The sequence below is a fragment of the Carcharhinus amblyrhynchos genome, chromosome 14 (genome assembly GCF_965287045.1).
Source record: "Carcharhinus amblyrhynchos chromosome 14, sCarAmb.v2.hapA, whole genome shotgun sequence".
In the NCBI taxonomy this organism is placed as follows: domain Eukaryota; kingdom Metazoa; phylum Chordata; class Chondrichthyes; order Carcharhiniformes; family Carcharhinidae; genus Carcharhinus; species Carcharhinus amblyrhynchos.
Genome location: NC_137337.1, coordinates 64942862 through 64963896, shown reverse-complemented (window position 1 = coordinate 64963896; position 21035 = coordinate 64942862). Strand labels below are relative to the sequence as shown.

General features: G+C 41.6%; 1 protein-coding gene across 2 annotated transcripts in view; it reads left to right on the top strand.

Annotated features, from left to right (window-relative positions):
* Window positions 1-21035, top strand: part of mgaa (MAX dimerization protein MGA a) — a 91424-nt gene that overhangs the window by 12894 nt on the left and 57495 nt on the right. For both annotated transcript variants that reach the window (XM_080203020.1, XM_080203019.1), the window contains exons 3-6: window positions 13370-14498; window positions 18835-18901; window positions 19587-19694; window positions 20509-20664. In XM_080203020.1, the coding sequence (XP_080059146.1) occupies window positions 13370-14498; window positions 18835-18901; window positions 19587-19694; window positions 20509-20664 (1460 nt within the window). The remainder of the gene's footprint in view (window positions 1-13369; window positions 14499-18834; window positions 18902-19586; window positions 19695-20508; window positions 20665-21035) is intronic.

Sequence of the window (21035 nt, the reverse complement as noted above, 5' to 3'; positions counted from 1 at the left end):
CAACCGCCAATCCGAATAGCACCCATTGACCCCCACTCTCTGCCTCCTATTTGACAGCCAATCCTCTATCCACGCTAACACCCTACCCCCAACTCCATGCCCCCTGACCTTCTGCAATAACCTCTTGTGAGGCACCTTGTCAAACGCCTTCTGAAAATCAAGAAACACCACATCCACCGGCTCTCCTCTATCCACCGCCCTAGACGCATCCTCATAGAACTCCAATAAATTTGTCAGGCACGACTTCCCCTTAACGAAACCGTACTGCGTCTGCTCTACCAAACAATTCTCCTCAAGATGCCTTGCTATTTTCTCCTTGATCACGGATTCTAACATTTTTCCTACAACAGGCGTTAAACTAACTGGCCTATAATTCCCTGCCTTTTGCCTGCCACCCTTCTTAAACAACGGCGTAACATTAGCCGTTTTCCAATCTTCCGGCACTTCCCCGGAATCCAGCGACGTTTGGAAAATAATCACCAAGGCATCCACTATCACCTCTGCCATTTCTTTCAGAACCCTCGGATGCATTCCATCCGGTCCTGGGGACTTGTCCACAATCAGTCCCTGCAGTCTGTCGAGCACCGCCTCTCTAGTAACAGTAATGTCATTCAGGCCCTCCACTCCTACCATCTTTCCATCGCTAACACCCGGCAAATTATTCACGTCCCCCTCCGTGAAGACCGAAACAAAAAAGTTATTCAAGGCCTCAGCCATTTCCCCATCCCCTACCACTAAGTCCCCCCTCTCATCCTCTAAGGGTCCAATGTTCACCCTAGCCAGCCTCTTCCTTTTTATGTTTTTATAAAAACTCTTGCTATCCTTTTTTATACTAAGTGCTAGCCCAGCTTCATAGTTTATCCTACCCTTCTTTATCAACTTTTTTGTCATTCTTTGTTGACATTTAAACCTCTCCCAATCCTCTTCTCGCCCACCACTCTTAGCTACTCTAAACGCCTCCGCTTTTAATTTAACACTTTCCTTTACCTCCTTTGTTATCCTCGGCTGATTATCTCTCCTCCTACGATCCTTTTTAACCATCGGAATAAATTTCTGCTGAGCACCAAGAAAGATCTCCTTAAAGATCTTCCACTGTTCCTCAGCAAACCTACCTTCCAACGCGCTCCCCCAATCAACATTCGCCAATTCCTCTCTCATCCTACCGTACTCCCCTCTGTTCAAACAAAGGACACATGTCAGGGAACCCACTTTCTCCTCCTCCATCTGCATCAGAAACTCCACCATACAATGATCACTCTTCCCAAGAGGATCCTTCACCGCAAGGTCCCTAATTCTACCCGCCTCATTACATAACCCCAGATCCAAGATAGCTCGCTCCCTCGTCGGCTCCAACACACTGTTGAAGGAAACTATCCAGGCAGCATTCCAAGAACTCCTCCTCAAGCCCACCGCGTCCAACATGGGTCGACCAATCAATATGTAGATTGAAATCCCCCATAATTATCGCCGTTCCATTCCTGCACGCAGCATTTATTTGCACGTTAACAGCCCGCCCCACCACCAGATCATTATTTGGGGGCCTCTAAACGACACCCACCAGCGTCTTCCTCCCTTTGCTGTTCCTAATCTCCACCCACAACGATTCCACTTTCTGCCCTTTGGTTCCTATATCATCCCTCATTGGTTCCTAAATCATTGATGGCAGCATTGAGTTCCATGTTGAATTGCACATATCGGCCCTGAAAGATGCTGCCTGTTTGAGTAATTATGACATGGTGACAGTTCTTCCACCATTATAAATGCACTGTGAGCCTGCGATCATACCTATTCATTTCTTCTTCTGAACTTTCATGCCAGTTAGTGCATTCCAAGAAGCAGAGGCTGCACTAAGCTTCTCCCTTAGCTTCTGTTTGCTTGTTATTTAGCTTTCTACCTTGTTCTCATGCTGATCTCTCTGTCCTCAGCTTTTTGCAGTATTTCAGGGAAATTCAATGTAAGCTCGAGGAACAGCAGCTCTTCTTTCAACGAGGCACATGATAGCTTCCGGACGCAATATTGAGTTCAGCCGTTTCAGACTGTAACATCTGCTTTCATTTGATTTCAGTTTTCTTTGCAGGTTTCAGTTGCACTCTTGTTTTTGCTTTCGGATGGCAATTGTTCATTCTTCTGCTGTTCACACTTCCAGGAAATATCACTGTTTCTTTACTTGTCCCATAACAAAATAACGTGGTCCCTTTGGCCCTACGCCACTGGCTCTTGTCATTTAATTTCTCCTGTCTTCCAGACCTTGCACTTTATGGAAAGAATGAGGTTATTCACTTGGTAGAAGGAATTGAAAAGCAGAATATAATTTTAAAAGGTGAAGTAATAGCCAACATGTGATTGGCTTTCCTAACTGCTTGCCTTACCTGCATGCTAACCTTCTATTTCCTGTATGTGCACACCACTTTGAGCATTAACATTTACAAAACTTGTAATCTGTTTTACTTTTGCATGCCCTCTTGCAATGGCCACTCAGTTCAAGAGCAATTGGGGATAGGCAACTTGCCAGTGACACCCACATCCCATGAAAGAATAACAAAAAAAACTTATGTGTAGGCATTGAGAGGCTGTTTGCCCTGGTTGGGGAATCCAGAATATGGACTCAGAATAAAGTTTAGACTGATCATTTGGGACTAGATAAGAAATTTTTTCATTGGCAGGTTGTGAATCCTTGGAATTTTCTATTCTTGGGGATTGATGTGATTGCTGCCTCTTGGCATCATTACTCAGGCATCATGTGTGCTACTTTATCTTTAGTACTACTTTTTACCCTTGATTATCACTGCTGTTCAGCTGCTTGGACAGTACCAAATTTTGGATTATAAGGAATTATAAGGAATACCTTCATATCAACATTGACAAAGCCAAAGGCTTCCACCTAAAACTACACAACAGCATCTGACTTTCCTTCAGATGGTATAGTATCTCCATGTCCTATTTGATGTGGAACTGATCCTCAATCTCCACATTCTTTACACCAGCAGTATCATCTTATTCCATCCCCACAACGTTGCTGCTTTTTCACTCCATTGCAAATTTACTTGTATCTTGCCTACAGTTCTGATTATTGCAAAGCTTCCCTTTATCGTTCAAAACTCTGCAACCATCACCCTGTCTTGTTTTCAGTCCTATTCCCAGTTACTCCTAAACACATCAACCTTCATTATTTCATTTTCCTGTTGATTTCAGAATCCTTTGCCTGAACTCCATGCCTTCGCTCTTCCCTACAATTATAAGTTTGTTCAATCTAGTTTCTTTATATGTGTTATCTGCTGTTTCAACTCCGGTCTCTTTCACTTTTGCTCAGCTTCACTGCTCTATTTTCAGCCAAAAACCCTTCAACTACATCAATCTTGCATTCAATACTCTTCTAAAGCCTTATTATCCTCTCCTTTCTTTCAAAAGCCTTCTCAAAACTTTCCCATTGTTATTCCCCTACCCCTTGTTCCTTTCCTTCTGACTGCCACTAAATAAAAGCATCAGATTGTTTTGAAAACCTCGCCGGGTTACTATGTTCTTACGGGAGGAGAATTTGCCACTTCCAAGTAGGTGTCTCCTACGCGTGGCCCCGTTCCACACTAATGGTTGTTTCTTACAGCCCTCAGGCCAACCAAGGATAAATAATAAATGCTGCAAAGTGTAGCACACATTCTGATTTTGGAAAGTACTTTGCAAGTCACTTCTCATCTAATTTGTCACTTCTGACCATGTTTTATTTTATTAAACATACTATACAAGTGCATGTTATTGTAATTGACAGCCAATCAGTTGAGGGTGAATTTTATTGAAGCCTTTTTTCTTTTGTGTAGTTCACTTTTCAAATACCTCTTCTTTGTTTCATGTCCTCGCCTATTACAACTCCTGCATACTATGAGAACTCTTTTTGTTGTAATTATGTTCTCCCATATTTACCACTCAATTTCTGCCATCTTACAGCTGATGAGGTGCAACTTGAAAGGATCCTGAACTCAGTGGTGCACTCACTTCTTTACAAAGGACAAAAATCACAAGCCCAATTGTAGTCACACCTCCCTGTCCCTTAACATGGACAAATCTGTAGGACTTAACGTAAAGGGGCATTCACTAAATTATTCCCTATTATGGAGGGATTGTCCTATAAAGAGAGGTTAAGTGCACTGAGCTTACATTCTCAGGAGCTTAGAAGAATATGGTCTCATTGAAACCTACAAAATTCTGAAGGGACTTGATAGGGTAGACAGTGAGAGATTGCTTACACCGGTTGGGGAATCAAAAACAGAGGCACAGTCTCAAGATAAGGGAGTGATCATTTAGGACTAAGATGAGGAAAAATTACTTCACTCAAGGGATTGTAAATCTGGAATTTTCTACCCCAGAGGATTGTGGATGCTCCATTGTTGAATGTGCTAAAGACTGACAGAAATTTGTTGGTCTCTCAGAATTAAGGGATATAAGGAATGGGTGGGAAAATAGAGTTGAAGCTCAGGTCAGCAATGATTGCATTGAATGGCAGAGCAGGTTGAATGAGCCATGCGGTGCTCTCCTCCAATGTTCTTAATTGCCTCCCAGATAAAACATGTGCAGGTAACTTTTTCCCTCCCTGATGCATATCAGTATCTGAAGCTCACCCATTATCTCATCAATTCTGTAGTGAAGTTCTTTAAGTTGCAGAAACCTACTGCAAATGTGGCTGTTGTGTGTCACTCTATTGTAGGTTATTCAGACTGATGCATCTGTACCATTTAACTGCAAGAGCAATTCACCTAATTCCACTCGCTGACCTTTTCCATGTAATCCTGCACTATTTTCCTCTTTGATTCATAATCCAGTTCTTTTTTGAAAACCATAATTGAATCTGGCTTCATCACACTCCCAGGCAATGTGTTCTAGACCCTAACCAATCACTGCATTAAAAAAAGTCATGTCTTTAGCCAGGAACCTTCAATTAGTGACCTCTGATTCTTGATCTTTCCAGCAATGGAAACAGTTTTTTGATCTACTCTATGCTGATTTCATGATTTGATTTGATACCTCTAAGTCATGTCTCAAATTTACCCATTTTTCTCAATCTCTTCAAGGGGAGCAGTCCCAGCATGTTTTACCGATCTATGTAACTGGAGTTTCTTATCCTTTATGCCATTCTAATGAATCTTTTCTGCACCCTATATAATGCCCTTGCACGCTTCCTAAACCATGTGCCCAGACCAGACACAGTACACCAAAGTCTAGATTATTGGTATATATGAAGAGGAACAAGAATCCTAACAGCCATCTCGGGGGAACTCCACTATAAACCTTTCTCCACTCTGAAAGACAGCCATTCATCACCACTCTTTCCAATCACTCAGCCAGTTTTGATGATGTTGCTACTTTTTTTTACTAATTTTACTCAAGTTAGTAACACTTATCAAATTCCTTTTGGAAGTTCATGTACACAACATCAGCTGCAGGAGCCTCATCAACCCTTTCTGTTATTTCATCAAAAACTTAATCAAATTAGTTAATCATGATTTGCCCTTAACAGAACCATGCTGGTTTTCTTTAATTAACCTACATTTATTGAGGCAACACATTAATTTTGTTTCTAAATATTTCCCTACCACTGAGGTTAAACTGACTTATCTGTAGTTACTCTAGAATACGCTTGAATATCATTTACAATTTCCTAGTCCTTTGGCACCATCCTTCTATATAAGCCCTCTCTGTCTGGGACGGGGTATAGCTCAATGATAGAGCATTTGACTAGAGATCAAGGTGGATTGGAAAAATATGGCCAGGACCTGTACCATTTCAACCCTCATATCCTCATCTGGCTCAAGTGACTTGTCAAATTTAAGTATAGCCAGCCTGAGTAATACTTTCTCTGAATCAATTTTAAATGCATTACATGTTTCAACTATCCCCTTTTACCATGACATGAGCAACATCCTCTCCCTTAATGAGGTCATGATGTGGAGATGCCCATGTTGGATTGGGATGACAAGATGAGAGGGCACACAACACTAGGTTGTAGGCTAAGGGTTATTGGACTGTAACCTGGTGTTGTATGACCTTCATCTTAATGAGGCCAGATACAAAATACTCATTCAGTTCCTCAGTCATGCCGTCAGTAAAAGTAAATTCCCTTTTAGTTCCCTAATCAGCCCCAGTACACTGTTTACCACTTTTACTGTTTAAATGCCAATAGAATATTTTGGATTCACTGCCAGTCTCTTCTCAAAACCTCTATTTCTTTAATTTTGTTTTCTCAATTTTCTTCTGAACCTTCTATATTGAGGATGATTCTCAATTGTATTTTCCACCTAACGTTTGTTCTATTTAAGCTTTTCCTTCTTTGACTTACTCGCCACCTCTTTCATCATCCAGGGAGTTATGGATTTGTTTGCTTATGTACTTTGATTGTACCCAAACCATATTCTCTTTTAGAGGCAGTCCATTGTTGCAGTTAACCTGGAATCAAAGATTGACAGGCATATCAGAGACATCCCATTGAAGTTTGTCTCCCTTATTTTGTTCTTACTATGGATTGTTACATCATTAACAATTGATTAAACTTTGCTGCTCTGAATCTGGGTGCAGCTTTTGAACTCGGCCTAATTTACTTTGGACAGAAGCTATATTAATGATGGCAAATGCAGAACTCATAAGACAATTACAAAAAATCTCCTCATAGCATCCCTACATTGCAGGAGGCCATTCAGTCCATCAAGCCTGTACCAACAACAATCCCATCCAGGCCCTATCCCTGTAACCCCACTGACACTAGTGGTCAATTTAGCATAATCAATCAACCTAACCTGCACATCTTTGAAGTGTGGGAAAAATGTATTAGCATGTATTTTAATCTTATTAGTCTGCCCCAGCTGTGTCCCCGCCCTCTCCTGCTTGTATCTTGACCGCCCTGCCAGATATTGACAGTGTGCTGAAGTAACATCATGTCTGTGCAGTTCACATAGACATCAACCTGTTGTGAGGGTCTTCAGGGGATGTAAAGGTAAATATCTACCCTGGGGGAGAGGAATGTGGGCCTGCCAGGTTAGCACCATGCCAATTGCTCCAATCGGGGGCATGGGAGGGGGCGTGGCACCCTGAGACCTCTGTGATGGTGTGGGAGAGGTTTCTTGTAGTTTTCATTGGCGTGCCTGTTAAAGATGGGGCCCTGATCTCTGAGCAGCCAGATTTTTGCCAGCGTGTTTATGTCCCACCCATCTCTATGACAGCACAATTCATGTCCCCTTGATTATTTTTTGGCAGTGTGGTTGAATCCGGAGAGAAAACCAATTAGTTTACTGCAGAGAAACACGCTGATTTTTTTTCAACAGAAGCAACACACTGCCTCTGCCATCCATTTCCCGTAATGGCATGGATGGGCCCTGAGTCAGTAATCGAGAAGGTGAAGGATGATGCCAGTTTTCCCTGAGGGGTGGCCCTCTCACCAGCCTCTTCAGCTGCCTCAGCCCTTATATGGCACTGTAGCATGCTAGATAGTACCATCAGCTGGGGCACATCTGGCATCCACTCGAGTACTTTGCTCCATAAGTGCCACTGAATAGTCTTGCTACACTTTGTACGCATGTTAGCACAATGTTCTAGAATCCACTTAGTGTCTAAGAGATTGGCCTTCTCTTAGTGGATGAACCTGGGCTGAAGTCCCTGAATCAACGTGATGCACACGCGCTGCATAGATTCTTTCCATGACACCGCAAAAACTCCCAACTTTGGGGAGCTCATCTTCCTCATGCTCCAGGGAGACCCTTGTTTGTGATGCCTGAGGAATCTTTGTCCAGTGAAGCATGCCTGTGTCTGTCCTCATCCTCTGATGGGCAGCGGCCACAATGACAGTCTCGCTGTCTTGGGGCTAGCTTAATGGTAAAAACTGGGTGGCGTTGACAAGTTGGGCCGAAGAGCCTGTTTCCATACTGCAAACGTCTGACTCTCTTGATTTTTTTGTAACATACCGACTACCTAGTGCTCTCCATTCTAAGTTGATTTAGGCCCAACTGAGATAAGTGTATCTGCACTGAGGGATACTGCAGAGGTATGATGTGACAATGGAGTTTCTCCCTGCTGAGGAGGTCAGCAATGACTTTGGGCCTTCAGTTTCCTCCCCCCTGTCTGCAGGTGCTGTGTGAAGTAAGGTTTTGATGAGAACTTTGGCTGCTCAAAGCTGCTCAATAAATGACAGTGGTCAAACAGCAAAATAGACACAGGGCAGATGTATCCTCCATGTTCTTCATCTGAAGATAGCTTTTTCAAATGATCTTGCTCTGCGTGGACTCGTTTTGCCTTCACCAATGGTCTTCCACAATGGCACCCTCTCTCAGAGCTGATTCTACACATTTGAGACATCCTGTGGCTAGTGTGAGCTTCCTTTTACTGCAGGATAAGGAGGGAATGATGTTTGAGGGGGTGATGATTTAGGATTGAGGTGTGGAGAAATTTCTTCACTTAAAGGGTTGGGAATCTTCAGAATTGTCTATCCCAAATGACTGCATGCTCCAACATGAGCAGGCAGCAGAGTGGCGTTAAAACCCAGGATCAACTATGATTGTGCTGAATGGCAGAGAAGTCTCAACGGGCTGGATAATCATATAAGAACATAAGAACATAAGAAATAGGAGCAGGAGTAGGCCATCTAGCCCTTCGAGCCTGCCCCGCTATTCAATAAGATCATGGCTGATCTGTCGTGGCTCAGTTCCACTTTCCCGCCCTCTCCCCATAACCCTTAATCCCCTCTCTTATCAAGAACCCATCAACCCGCTTCTTAAAAATATTTAGCGAGGCAGCCTCCACCACTTCAACGGGCAGAGAATTCCAGAGATTCACCACCCTTTGAGTGAAGAAGTTCCTCCTCAACTCCGTTCTAAACCGCCTCCCCTTTATCTTGAGGCTGTGCCCCCTAGTCCTACTGTCTTTTTTGAGCGGGAAGAGTCTCTCCACCTCTACCCTATCCATCCCATTCATCATCTTATACGTCTCAATGAGATCTCCCCTCATTCTTCTAAACTCTAACGAGTACAAGCCTAGTTTATTCAACCTCTCCTCATAGCTCAATCCCCTCAACTCCGGTATCAGCCTAGTAAACCTCCTCTGCACTCCCTCCAGGGCCAAAATATCCTTGCGCAGGTGCGGCGCCCAAAACTGCACACAGTACTCCAGCTGCGGCCTCACCAATGCCCTATACAGCTGCAGCAAGACCTCCCTACTTTTATATTCAATCCCCCTCGCTATGAAGGCCAGCATCCCATTCGCCTTCCTGACCACCTGCTGCACCTGCAAGCTGGGTTTTTGCGATTCATGCACAAGGACCCCGAGGTCCCTCTGCACCGTCGCCTGCTGCAGTTTTTCGCCACGTAAGTAATAGTCCTTCCTACCATTCTTCCTACCAAAGTGGACCACCTCACACTTGCCAACATTAAATTCCATTTGCCATTTCCTGGCCCATTCGCCCAGCCTATCTAGATCCTTCTGCAGACTCTCCACACCCTCCGCACAATTTGCCGTTCCCCCAATCTTGGTGTCATCAGCAAATTTCGACACCCTGCACTCGGTTCCCTCCTCCAGATCATCTATATAAATGGTAAATAGCTGATCTTCTGCTCTTATCTCTTGTGTGCTTGATGCCAGGAGCAATATCCCTTGCTTCTCAGTGACTGCCTTAATTAATGCCTCAGGGGCATCAAGGAAGCTTGGGGGCTCCCCTCCATAGGTTCCTGCCTCGATCAAAGGTGTCTCTCTGCAAACCCTGACTCCGTAAAAAGTCTGACAACACCAGGTTTGAGTCCAACCGATTTATTTGATAATACTCACAAGCTTTCAGTCCCCTCGAAAACTTGAGTATTATCAAATAAATCGGTTGGACTTACACCTGGTGTTGTCAGACTTTTTACTGTGTTTACGCCAGTCCAACGCCGGCATTCCCACATCATAACCCTGACTCCACCAGTCACTCTGCACTTCAAATGAGTTCACTTCTCACTGTTTCACCGAATCATTGTGACTGCTCCAAGTCCTTGCCCTCAGAATTTCTGAATTAACTTCAAACAGTAAGGCCCACTCTTCCAGCCAAGCCATAGTGAATCATCCAGTAACTAAATTTCTGCAGGTTCTTTCTCTTCAACCGGTGGACAAGCTTGCAGGAGCAGTCTGCCTTGTAGCCAACTGTGAAAACGGCCTTTTACCTTTGCAGACTGCAGCAAATTTTGTTTCTTATCTGCCTGGCTTTCTCTTCTCCAACGTCCACCTACGCGAGCGCACTTATTGCTGTTCAAAGTCTGAAATAGTAAATTCTCTCCTTAGAAAATCTGTTTTCGGATATTAAATGCACATATCTGCAATTCAGTAACATCTGACCTGGGCCCCCTGTCCCCGTGGTAACCACAACACACAGGCTTTTTGTCGGGCAGAGCTCATAGAATTCACGTTACTTTCTTCTTTACTCCATTTTACCTCAAATTAAAGAAAGCCGTTTAAAACAAAATCATGTTATAAAGCCTCACTTAAGACTGGGAAGCAGCAATCTGTTTATAAATTAATTATGACACGACAAATAGTTTATTCCGCAATAGGACCTTTGAAATCAGGTTTTGAATTGCCACTACAGTACTAGGAAACAGCAAAGAGCATGGCTGATTTTGGGTTTTGACATGGTACACTGCATTGGAAGAAGGAATGCTGGCAGGTTGAAGATGTGGTTTGTGAAACAGCAGGTAGGTGAGCTGCAGGGCTCTAAAGATAAATAATCAAGAAAAGAATTAAGAGCTAACAGGTCTGAAGAAACCAGTGGGAAGGGAACAACATTGGGCTGGAATAGAAAGCATAGGAAGATAAGGCATGGGCAGGGATACATACTGAAAGGCTGAAAAGGAACAAGGAGGCCAGAGGGAGTTCCGGCCAAAGGACTAGAGTCTTGCAGGAGACAAGTAAGGTCAGGAAAGGCTGTGATGGGGAGAGCAGTGGGGTAAAGTTGTAAGGGATTTGGAGACAATGCAGCTGCAGCTTCTGAAGAGGCAGGACAGGAGAAAAGTGGGGTAGGGGAATCACATCTAGGAAGTAAAAAATTAACAAATCAAATCTTGCTTGTGAAAATTGTGTGAAAATGAAGATGTCAGATAGACAAAGTTGCAGAGACCATTGAGTTATTTGAGCGTCATTGCCATCTAGTGACCAAAGCCCACAAGTATATTGTGTTATAAACACTTCGTGGAGAAAACTTCCCATTATAAATGTCATTATGTACCTTTTTGAACTCTAAGTAATTAAAAAACATAACTAAAATGTATGACAGCCAGAAATAAGGTGTGTGGGTGGAAAATGCGTACCATGTACAATATTTTTATTTATATCTAATATGCATAAAGACTAATGCTGGAAATTGAATCTAAAGGCATAAAATTCCTGGACAACATAGAAATTTGGTTAGTAAACAAAAGAAAGGGTGGGAATTTTTAGCATGTTATTCCATCTTGGCTGGATTTCTCTGACTTTGTTCGTGGCTGAACTTTTCCAGTCCTCCTGTGAATGGAGATTTGGCTGAACGCCAAATTCTCCATTCTTGCTGGCAGCGCTGGTGAGGTGAACGAGAATTCTGGTCCTTGTCTTCCATGTTCTGAATTTTCAGTATTTTATGTTTTAATGTAGTTTAGATGTCCTGAGAGGGATCAAATGATTGGCTCATATTTTATGGTAGGAGTGATAGCAGCAATGTCAGCATTCAGTCCTCTGAAAATTACAGCAACTTTTGGAGTCTGTGCATGCACAGTTTAAAATGGAAATATAGAAGTTTGTGTTATGAGGGTGCACTATTGAAGTACCCCTGAATGCAGTTAATTAAGAATTGAACTGATGCACACTCCTTCAATCAGTCTTAGTGAAAGAACTCTTAGAAAAGGTTGCACTAAGTAGGTTTTAATAATGTACTAAGTTAATAATAATAAATTCCACAATCCTAATTATTTTAAATTTAATGATTTTTAGCTTCAACCTTAATCCAATGTTTTTTTTGTTCATTCTTTCATGGAACATGGCATTGCTGGCCAGGCCAGCATTTACTCCTCATCCCAAATGACTCTTGAGATGATCGTAGTGAGCGGCTGACTTGAACCACTGAAGCCCACGTGATGTGGGTATACTGACAGTGCTGTCAGGAAGGGAGTTCTGAAAGCCCATTGATGGTAAAGGATAAGGATTTAGTTCCAAGTTGGGATGGTGTGTGACTTGGGGGGGGGAACTTGCAGGTGGTGGTGTGGCTGTGCATCTTCTGCCCTTGTTCTTCTAAGTGATGGAGGTCATGGGTTTGGGGGTGCTGTCAAAGAAGATTTGGTTGTTTGCTGCAGTGCTTCATATATATGGTAGATTCAGCCTCCACTGTGTGGTGGTAGGGGTGGTGAATGGCATGCCAATAAAGTGGGCTGTTTTCTGGATGGTGTTGTTCTGTTGAACCTGCAAATGAATCCAGGCAAATGGAGACTATGTTGTCACACTTGTGCACGGCCCAATCATTTTATTTCACTATCTATACTTTCTGGTTTCCTGTGTATGAGAATACATAAATGTGATTGGCTGCTTATCCTATTTGTTGACATGACTGTTGGTGCACCCCGAAGATCCTGTTGATGCACCCCGAAGATCCTGTTGATTTGAAGGCTGATTCAAACTGACTTTAAGAAAGAGGAAAACTATGCCACAAAAATTGTTAAATCTTTGACACTTTTTGTGAGTAGCAGAAAGAACCATTGTTTTGTTGCTGATGTAAAATTCAGCCCAATATTTGAAGAATAAAATTCGTGAATGTTACAAAGATAAAGGAATTTAATTTGTAACCACATTGCTCATGGGAACTGGGTTAGACCATTCAGCTCCTTGAATCTGCTTTGCCATTCAGTTCATGCCTGATCTGTACCTCCATTCCATTTATCTCTCATTCCATATTGCTTGATATCCTTACCTAACAATAGCCTCTTTATCTCAGCCTTGGAAGTTCCAGTTGTTCCATAGCACTTTGGAGAAGAAAATTTCCTACTTCCACTATGGAGGAAGGGTGAAACTGCTTCCTAATGCCATCCTAAATAGCCTAGCTCCAATTATAAGATAATGTTTCCTCCTTTTTTGATTGCCCCTACAGAAAAAATGGTTTCCCTGCACGTACTACTCTATGGCATCCTTTTAACATCCCCTAATAGAATTTGTTTAGTATAAATATCAAAACTAATTTTTCAGTAAGCGTTTTTGGATGCCAATTAACTGTACTGATATTCATTAATGCTATGCTAATTTGAAATTAACCTCGTTAATGTTGGGTTATAGATTTAAATATATTGAATTCTTAAGCATATTGTATGTTCAGTGTGAATTGCCCTTAAGCGTTATTTTCTTTATTCATTTCCAGCATCTTGAAACACCTCCCTCATGTGTTTTCAACTCATCCATTCAATACAGCATCATCTGAAGATCAGGAAGAATCATTTAATATTATTATCAAAGAAGAGCCACCTGATGATGAGTATGACCATACAGCAAACCCAGAGGACCTTGATGGTGCTAGACTGAAGTGCAAGGAAGAGGAGGATTATTTTGATTCTTCTTCCAGCCACAGCACTCCAGTATCAAGGCGGCAGCTTGATGGAACAAATTGTGAGCTAGCTAATAAAACTATTGATAAAAATGGTGCCAGTGAAGTGGATGCAACTGTTACTGGGGTCACCAAGCGGCCATTAAGCAGCCCTGAAGGGACAGCCAAAGCCAAAATGCTGCGAATAGAAAGCGGCAAAATGCCTGTTGTTTACCTGGAACCATGCACTGTTACAAAAGGTACCATAAAAATATCTGAACTTCCGCAAAACCTACTGTCTCCTTGTCGGAGGAACTGGACATCTGTGACACCTGTTGCTCTCAGCTCTCCGAATTCAGCAGAAAAACCTACTCGCTCACCCAGCTCTACTGAAACTTCCAAATTAGGAAGTGTAGATTCATCACCAGAGTGTACCAAATACAAAGAGAATGACTCTGACTCTGTGTCTGGAAAAACTGAGAAGAAAAGGAGTACCTCTGCAATAGCACATAGTTCAATTGCGTCTCATAGTACGCCATCTCCAAAGGCCTCAGGAGAAGATTTTGAACTTTGCAAGATTAAACATACTGAGAAGGCAGCAGGTTCTGGTGTTTGTACTGAGAGTTTGCCTGTCTGCTCTAAGTCAACACGTTTGTCCTCTAAGGCATTCAGTTCTGGAATCTGGAGACCTCCAGATGGCACAACCGATAGTGTTGAGGAAACACCGAAACCACGCACCAGTTCCAGGTCACCACGTGTGTCAAAGCAGCAGTTCACAGCCAGAGCTTATAGACGGGCTCGAACGAAAAAACTGCGGCAGTCTCCAAAACTTCCCCGTTCTGTCTCTGAAGCAGCTGTTTCTTTGGCCACCCCTGAACAGCTTCCAGAACAGGAAGAAATGTTCTGTGACGTCAGTCCAGATCTGGATGATGTGGAGGGTGTTACTTTTGTGTCGTATGCATCTCAGGTAAGGCTATTATTCATTTTTAGGCATGTATCTCATTCAATGATTTCGTGTAGATGGTTAAAGAGTGTGTCGGAATACTGGAAACATTGTTTCAACAATTACCCCAGTTAAGGTGTTATTGACAGAATTGTTAACAAGTGAGAATTTCAGTTTTGTCTGAATGCTTAGATATAACTTAAGTTATATAACATAACTTAAGTATATAACATAAGTTAATCAGAAAAAAGTTGATGGGAGTTTTTTTGATTATCTCTGGATCTCAATAGTTGGAAAATTATTGAATTTAAAAGTATTAGTAAGGATAATCATTAAATGTGTACTAATGGAGTGTGGTGACTTCAGTCATGAGTGGATTTATTCAACTTAATCACACTCATTGGGGTGAAATTGGCCTATGATAGATTCATATTTGAGAAACTTATTTTACATCATGCTTGCAAAGAAAATCAGGACAAGATGGCCAATTTGCATGAGTCAATATTGCACAGTCAGACCAATTCAACAACCCCCTTGTAATCTACAATGGCGTTATTCCCTGCTATTATTTTTAACTGACCATGGTATACAGAAGTGCATTTGAGGCAACAAGTTTAGGAAAAAAACAAGGGGGATCACTTTTTTTCAAGCTCCAGTGGTTCATTATCTTGTTCTGTGCTATGTTTGAGTTTCCATTGGAGCTGATGTGTTTAACTTTCTTTCAATCTGAAGCTTCTGTTTGAGTGGAAGACTTGCATTATATCTAACACTTCTCATGACCGCAGGAATTTCTTTATAGCCGTATGGTAATTTTTTTGAAGTGTGGACACTTGTAATGTAGGAAACTTGACAATAGGTACAAAACCCTTGTGGAAGCTGAATACCCTGGTGTATGCTGCACCTCCAGCTGTTCTGGCTTGGATTATTTGATGCCCTACATTAAGAAGAGCGCTCATGCAGGCATCCCATGCTTGTGGTGGAAGCAGCTGGGGTAGTGCTGTCATGATCTTACACAGTCCTACACATTGGTGAAATGTCAACTCCTAAGTTTGGACCAGTTCTATACAATGGATTTGCTTGCCACTCACCAAAAATCATTCAATTACCAGAGGTGCCTAGCATCACTGTTACATAAAGAACCAGGCACCTAATTTGGAGGTAAGGTAATTTTGAATTTTGTTAGCTATTTCAAAATTTCTGAAAGTATTATGAAGTTTATTTGAGGGTGTTGTATTGAGCTCTTGAATTTAGAGCAGTGAATGTTGCTGCATCTTCACAGAGGGTGGAAAATTTGTCAATGTATGGCCCAATCTGTTTTAGTGACATCTTTTGAGAGATAAATATTGTTTAGGGTACCAAAAAGAACTCCTTGCTCTTCTTCAGATAGTACTAAGGAACCTTTCACATCTACCCGAGAGAGTTGATTATGTTGAACCTCTCATCTGAAAGTACTGCATTGGAGTAACAGCATAGATTTCATGGTGAAGTCTTGGAGTGGGACTTCAGACTGTTACAACTGAACAAAAACTGAGTAAGTAATTATGGCAATACATCTAGGAGATAGTACTGTCCTGGCCTCCCTTATGATACTTGTCCCCAGTCTACCCTTCTGGTTCATTGCTTCACTATAAGTAACCAAATTAATGATTCCTTTTTCGCTTTCAATAGGCATCAAAAATCTAGTTGTTGATAAAACATTAAACGTTGCTCTGTATGAATCCCTGAATTAGATCAATGCTGCCAATGGGTGTGGAATGCAGTATCTGACTCATAAGAAAATTAGAGATCAATTTATGATTTATCATCTGTGGAAAGGTTAAGACACTGTACACAAAAAGCTTTTTGAGTGTAATGTGGGAAAACTCAAGGTTGATCACTTTGAAAATCAGAAAATTTAAATGGAGAGAGACTCAAATATTGTAGCAGAGAGAGATCTTGGTATCCTTGTACATTAATTATAAGCTAGTTTCAGTAAGTAATTAGGAAGGCAATTCAGTGTTGACCTTGATTATGAGAGGGATGGAGTGTAAAAATAGGGAACTCTTGCCACAGCTCTAAATGGCATTGTTGAGACCATACCTAGAGAATTATGTACAGTTTTGCTCTCCTTTGTTTTGAATCTGTGCGCTCAGCCAGGCATAGATAATGAGGCTATCCAATTGTACTGAAAGAGTTCCTACATCTGTCCTCATTACTGCTGCTTGACTGACAGTTCAGATTTGTAAAGTATTATCTCAGTGGGGTATTCTGTATTGACAGCTGATATAAATGTTGACTTTGCTTGATTGACTTTCAAGTGATTATAGTAGGTTCTTTCTGTGGTCTTTTTTGTCAATATCAGTATCGATTTATACAATATTAAGAACTGTGAAGTGTTTGAAGCCCTGTTATTAATAGTTAAATCTGCCTGACACAATTGCGAGAACTACAGTTTTTTAATCAAAAAAAAAATTGCCAGTGTCTTCCAGCTGTTCCCATTTGTGGGAATCTTCCAGTCCCACTGGCAGCAGAGAGGGTGAACAAGAAAACTCGTTGAGTGGCAGGACCGGAAGATCCTGCTGCTGACCAATAGCAGGTTTCCTTTGCCACCACAAAACACGTTGTGGGGAAAGTGGAAAATCCTGCCCAATTTTTGAACAGGTGTTTTTTTTCTGAACAATGCTACCGATATTATACGGCTTATTGATTCTGTACATGGTGTACAGTGAGTGAATAGCTTGGAAGGGCAATGAGTTGGCATGGGGAGTGGGTGTGAAGGGTGAGGGTTAAAGGGTCAGCTTTTAATCCAACTGCAGTGAAGTCCCAGAGAACCACGGTGAGCCTTCTAACTAATCTCCCTCAGCATTCAGCCACCTGTATTTGGTTTGCTGCCTTTGCTTCTGGGGTCAGTGGCCCAACTCTCTCCCACATCACCAGCCCCAGAGTTAAGACTGTGGCATTGAGAGGCCTTTATACAAAGGCAAGTTCATCAAGCCAGGAAGTTTCCCCACAGAAACTACCTGCCTTGGTAGATAAAATTCATCCCCACATCACTTCAGTTAGTAATGGAGGATAACTAAATTTACTTTTTTTATTTGCAGACTTGAGTGTGAAAGATAATGGCTCTGATTTTGCAATAAGAATAATAATGAAGTTCGTAGTGCTCACCATTATTAAGAACTAAATCTGACAACGACTTCCAGGTTTCACAAATCCACAGTTAAACATGGCAATCAGGAAGTTGTTGTGTGAGTTGCCCTGTTTCTTCTAAAGTTTGTTACACTGACACCATGTCAGTAGGTTTGCTATTTTATGAGACGAGAGTGTAAAGTTGCCATACTTATCCACTAAGCAGAAGCGGTGCCAGAAAAACTTAAGGTTTGTTTGTTCAAGTGAATTTTTAATGATAAATCTTAATTACTGCCAAACAACCTCTTAGGCATTAAATATTTACATTTCTTCAGATTTTGATCTTTGTTTCAGCAGTCCCATCAGGTGGAAAATCCTATAGCAGCACCATGTTGAAGAAGAGCAGAAGAGTTATCCTTGATATTATCCCTCAAAAAAAATCACTAAAAAAGCTGGTCATTATCATTTCTTAGAATGGAAACTTGCTATGCAGAAATCGGCTGCTACCTTTCCTACATTACAGCGGTGACTACAATTCAATAATACTCAATTGGCTGTAAAGTACTTTTGACTTGCTGAGGTTGTGAAAGGGCCTGTATAAATGCCAGTTTTTAAAAAATTCCCCCTTTCTCTTTTCATCTCTGATCTCCTGATCACGTATTTCTTTCCTTCTCGTTATTTTGCTGTCGATATATGATTTTACACTGAATTAAATATTCTCAATTACATCTTCTAGTTTAGACTGTGCATGTTTCAGTAAGCATGCTTTAGTACGCTTAGTTGAGATGTGCCATCGCTTGTCATACTCAAACTGGTCTCAGTTGTAGGTGATGCTACAGTCTATTGATTATCTGAAAATCACTAATCAAGCTGTAAAAGCCCACAGATATTTTGTGGACAAGTGTAAGCATACTAAATCCCAATTCATTTGCTGCTGATCATGGAATCCAGGCCACTGTAATGGCAGCAGCGGCTTTGGTAAGAGGTAAGGAGAATGAGCATTAAGGTTGGAGAGATAACCAAGCAGAGGGGTTTAGAGAATAGAGACATTGTTTCAGAGCTCAAACCAAACTGCTGAATGAGGGTTTGAAAGAGTTGGCTCAATTATAGCTGTTTATTTTGCCTCCAATCCAGATCATCTTAATTTCTTGCCTTTTTAACCAGGTTTTGCTGACTGGTACATGCCCATGTCTTTATTTCTGAATTGTTTGGCCTTTATCTGATTTAATTATTTGGATTAATATTTGTACAGGATGCCTTGCAGTCCCACCTGGTTGAGCAGGTGCCAGAGGACCCAAGTGATCCCATGCAACAGACAGGTACTAATTACGCCAAGTCTTCTTTTTACTTGTATGTGCTGAGCTATCAATCACATAAACCCTAATTTGGAGTTTGAATGATTTCTCTTAATTAACCCAAGCTTTTCTTTGTATCAGAATCTTTCCATTGCTTCTGATGAGAACTGTGTGGCAATTCCTGAATTCAGTGGTAGAAATGTAGAAAATTAACACGTAAAATTCTTAACTAATTGACTGGAAACAACTTTCTGGGAGAATGTGCAACAGAACTTTGTGTTGTTGTGAAAGCATCAGAGCTCTGATAAAGATCATCCAGACTTGAAACGCTAGCTCTATCGTCTCCACGGGTGCTGTCAGACCTGCTGAGATTTTCTGTTTTTGTTTCAGATTCCAGAATCTGCAGTATTTTGATTTTATGTAATTAGTTATCTCCATAACCTTCAGTTCCTTTCCTAGTCAGTTATTCAAACAGCTCCCTTCTAACCATGTTATTTAGCAGAATGTTAATACTTCAGCTGAGCGTCTGTTCTCACACATACATTGAAGGGTGGGATATTAACTCGATGTTTCAAATTTTGTTTGGAGTCTTAGTGTCTCCTGAAGTTTTAAGTGATTCTGTGAGCAAATTTGAGTCCTATCCATGTTCTCTCTGTACTCAACGCTATGCTTTACAATTAGTATGATATGTGACTTTCCATTCTTGCAGTCCCCCAAGAAAGTGATGAGGAGAAAATTGAACAGCTAGAAGAGAAGCTGATTGAGGACTTAACTCATTTAGATCCCAGAGTTATTCTCCACCCATCACTTAAAGCAGGTGACTAGTACTTGTAACATTGCATGAAGGTTTGTGCCAATATGCTTGCAAAAGATGTTAAAACGTACCAAACTGACCAGAGATGTATCTAGTTGTCTTGATTCCTAGTTAAAGTTAATCTAATTCATAAGAACATAAGAACATAAGAAATAGGAGCAGGAGTAGGCCATCTGGCTCTTCGAGCCTGCCCCGCCATTCAATAAGATCATGGCTGATCTGTCGTGGCTCAGTTCCACTTTCCCGCCCTCTCCCCATAACCCTTAATCCCCTCTCTTATCAAAAACCCATCAACCCGCTTCTTAAAAATATTTAGCGAGGCAGCCTCCACCACTTCAACGGGCAGAGAATTCCAGAGATTCACCACCCTTTGAGTGAAGAAGTTCCTCCTCAACTCCGTTCTGAACTGCCCCCCCTTTATCTTGAGGCTGTGCCCCCTAGTCCTACTGTCTTTTTTGAGCGGGAAGAGTCTTTCCACCTCTATCCTATCCATCCCATTCATCATCTTATACGTCTCAATGAGATCTCCCCTCATTCTTCTAAACTCTAACGAGTACAAGCCTAGTTTATTCAGCCTCTCCTCATAGCTCAACCCCCTCAACTCCGGTATCAGCCTAGTAAACCTCCTCTGCACTCCCTCCAAGGCCAAAATATCCTTGCGCAGGTGCATTCATGTAATCATGTAATCATATTTATGTTACAGTATTATAATATATTCTGGACAAAAGATAAGACATAAGCTGCGACCTGTTTCTATGCTGATTAATGTATTCTTTAAAAAACTTTGTCTGACTAACTGAATGTATTCTTCCTGCAGCTGGTGTTAAGCCGAGCTCCCTGACATCAACAGTCAATCTAAATCTGAAACACCTGGGAGTGGTAATAGTGCCTTCATCAGCTGGAGTCATTAAACCTGATTGGAGAGACTCCTTAGAAAATTTTCCCGCCAAACAAACTGACCAGGGTACCCTTGGTGAGTAAACAGCCAATTTAGTGAGAAATTGTATGTTACATCTCCAAACATTAAACAAAAATATTTGACATCAGGCAGTCTTGGGGCTCATGTTCAGTTTCACCCCAATATCGGTATTGATTTTATCATTGGGAATCGACTCGATTCATTCTATCTTTTGGTCATGACCATGAAAATTTAGGCTAATTTTTACTGAAGTATTGCTGAAAGAACATTTTTGTCAAATTTTTTCATCTTGCACTTAAGAGGAGAATCGCAAAAAGACCAATGTCAGGGGAAACAGCAACTTTATACTGAAGGAAAAGAGGACGCAGATTTGGTCGGCAGGTGGACTCTGGTAGAAGTTTGTCATGGTGAATGCACCAGTTGAT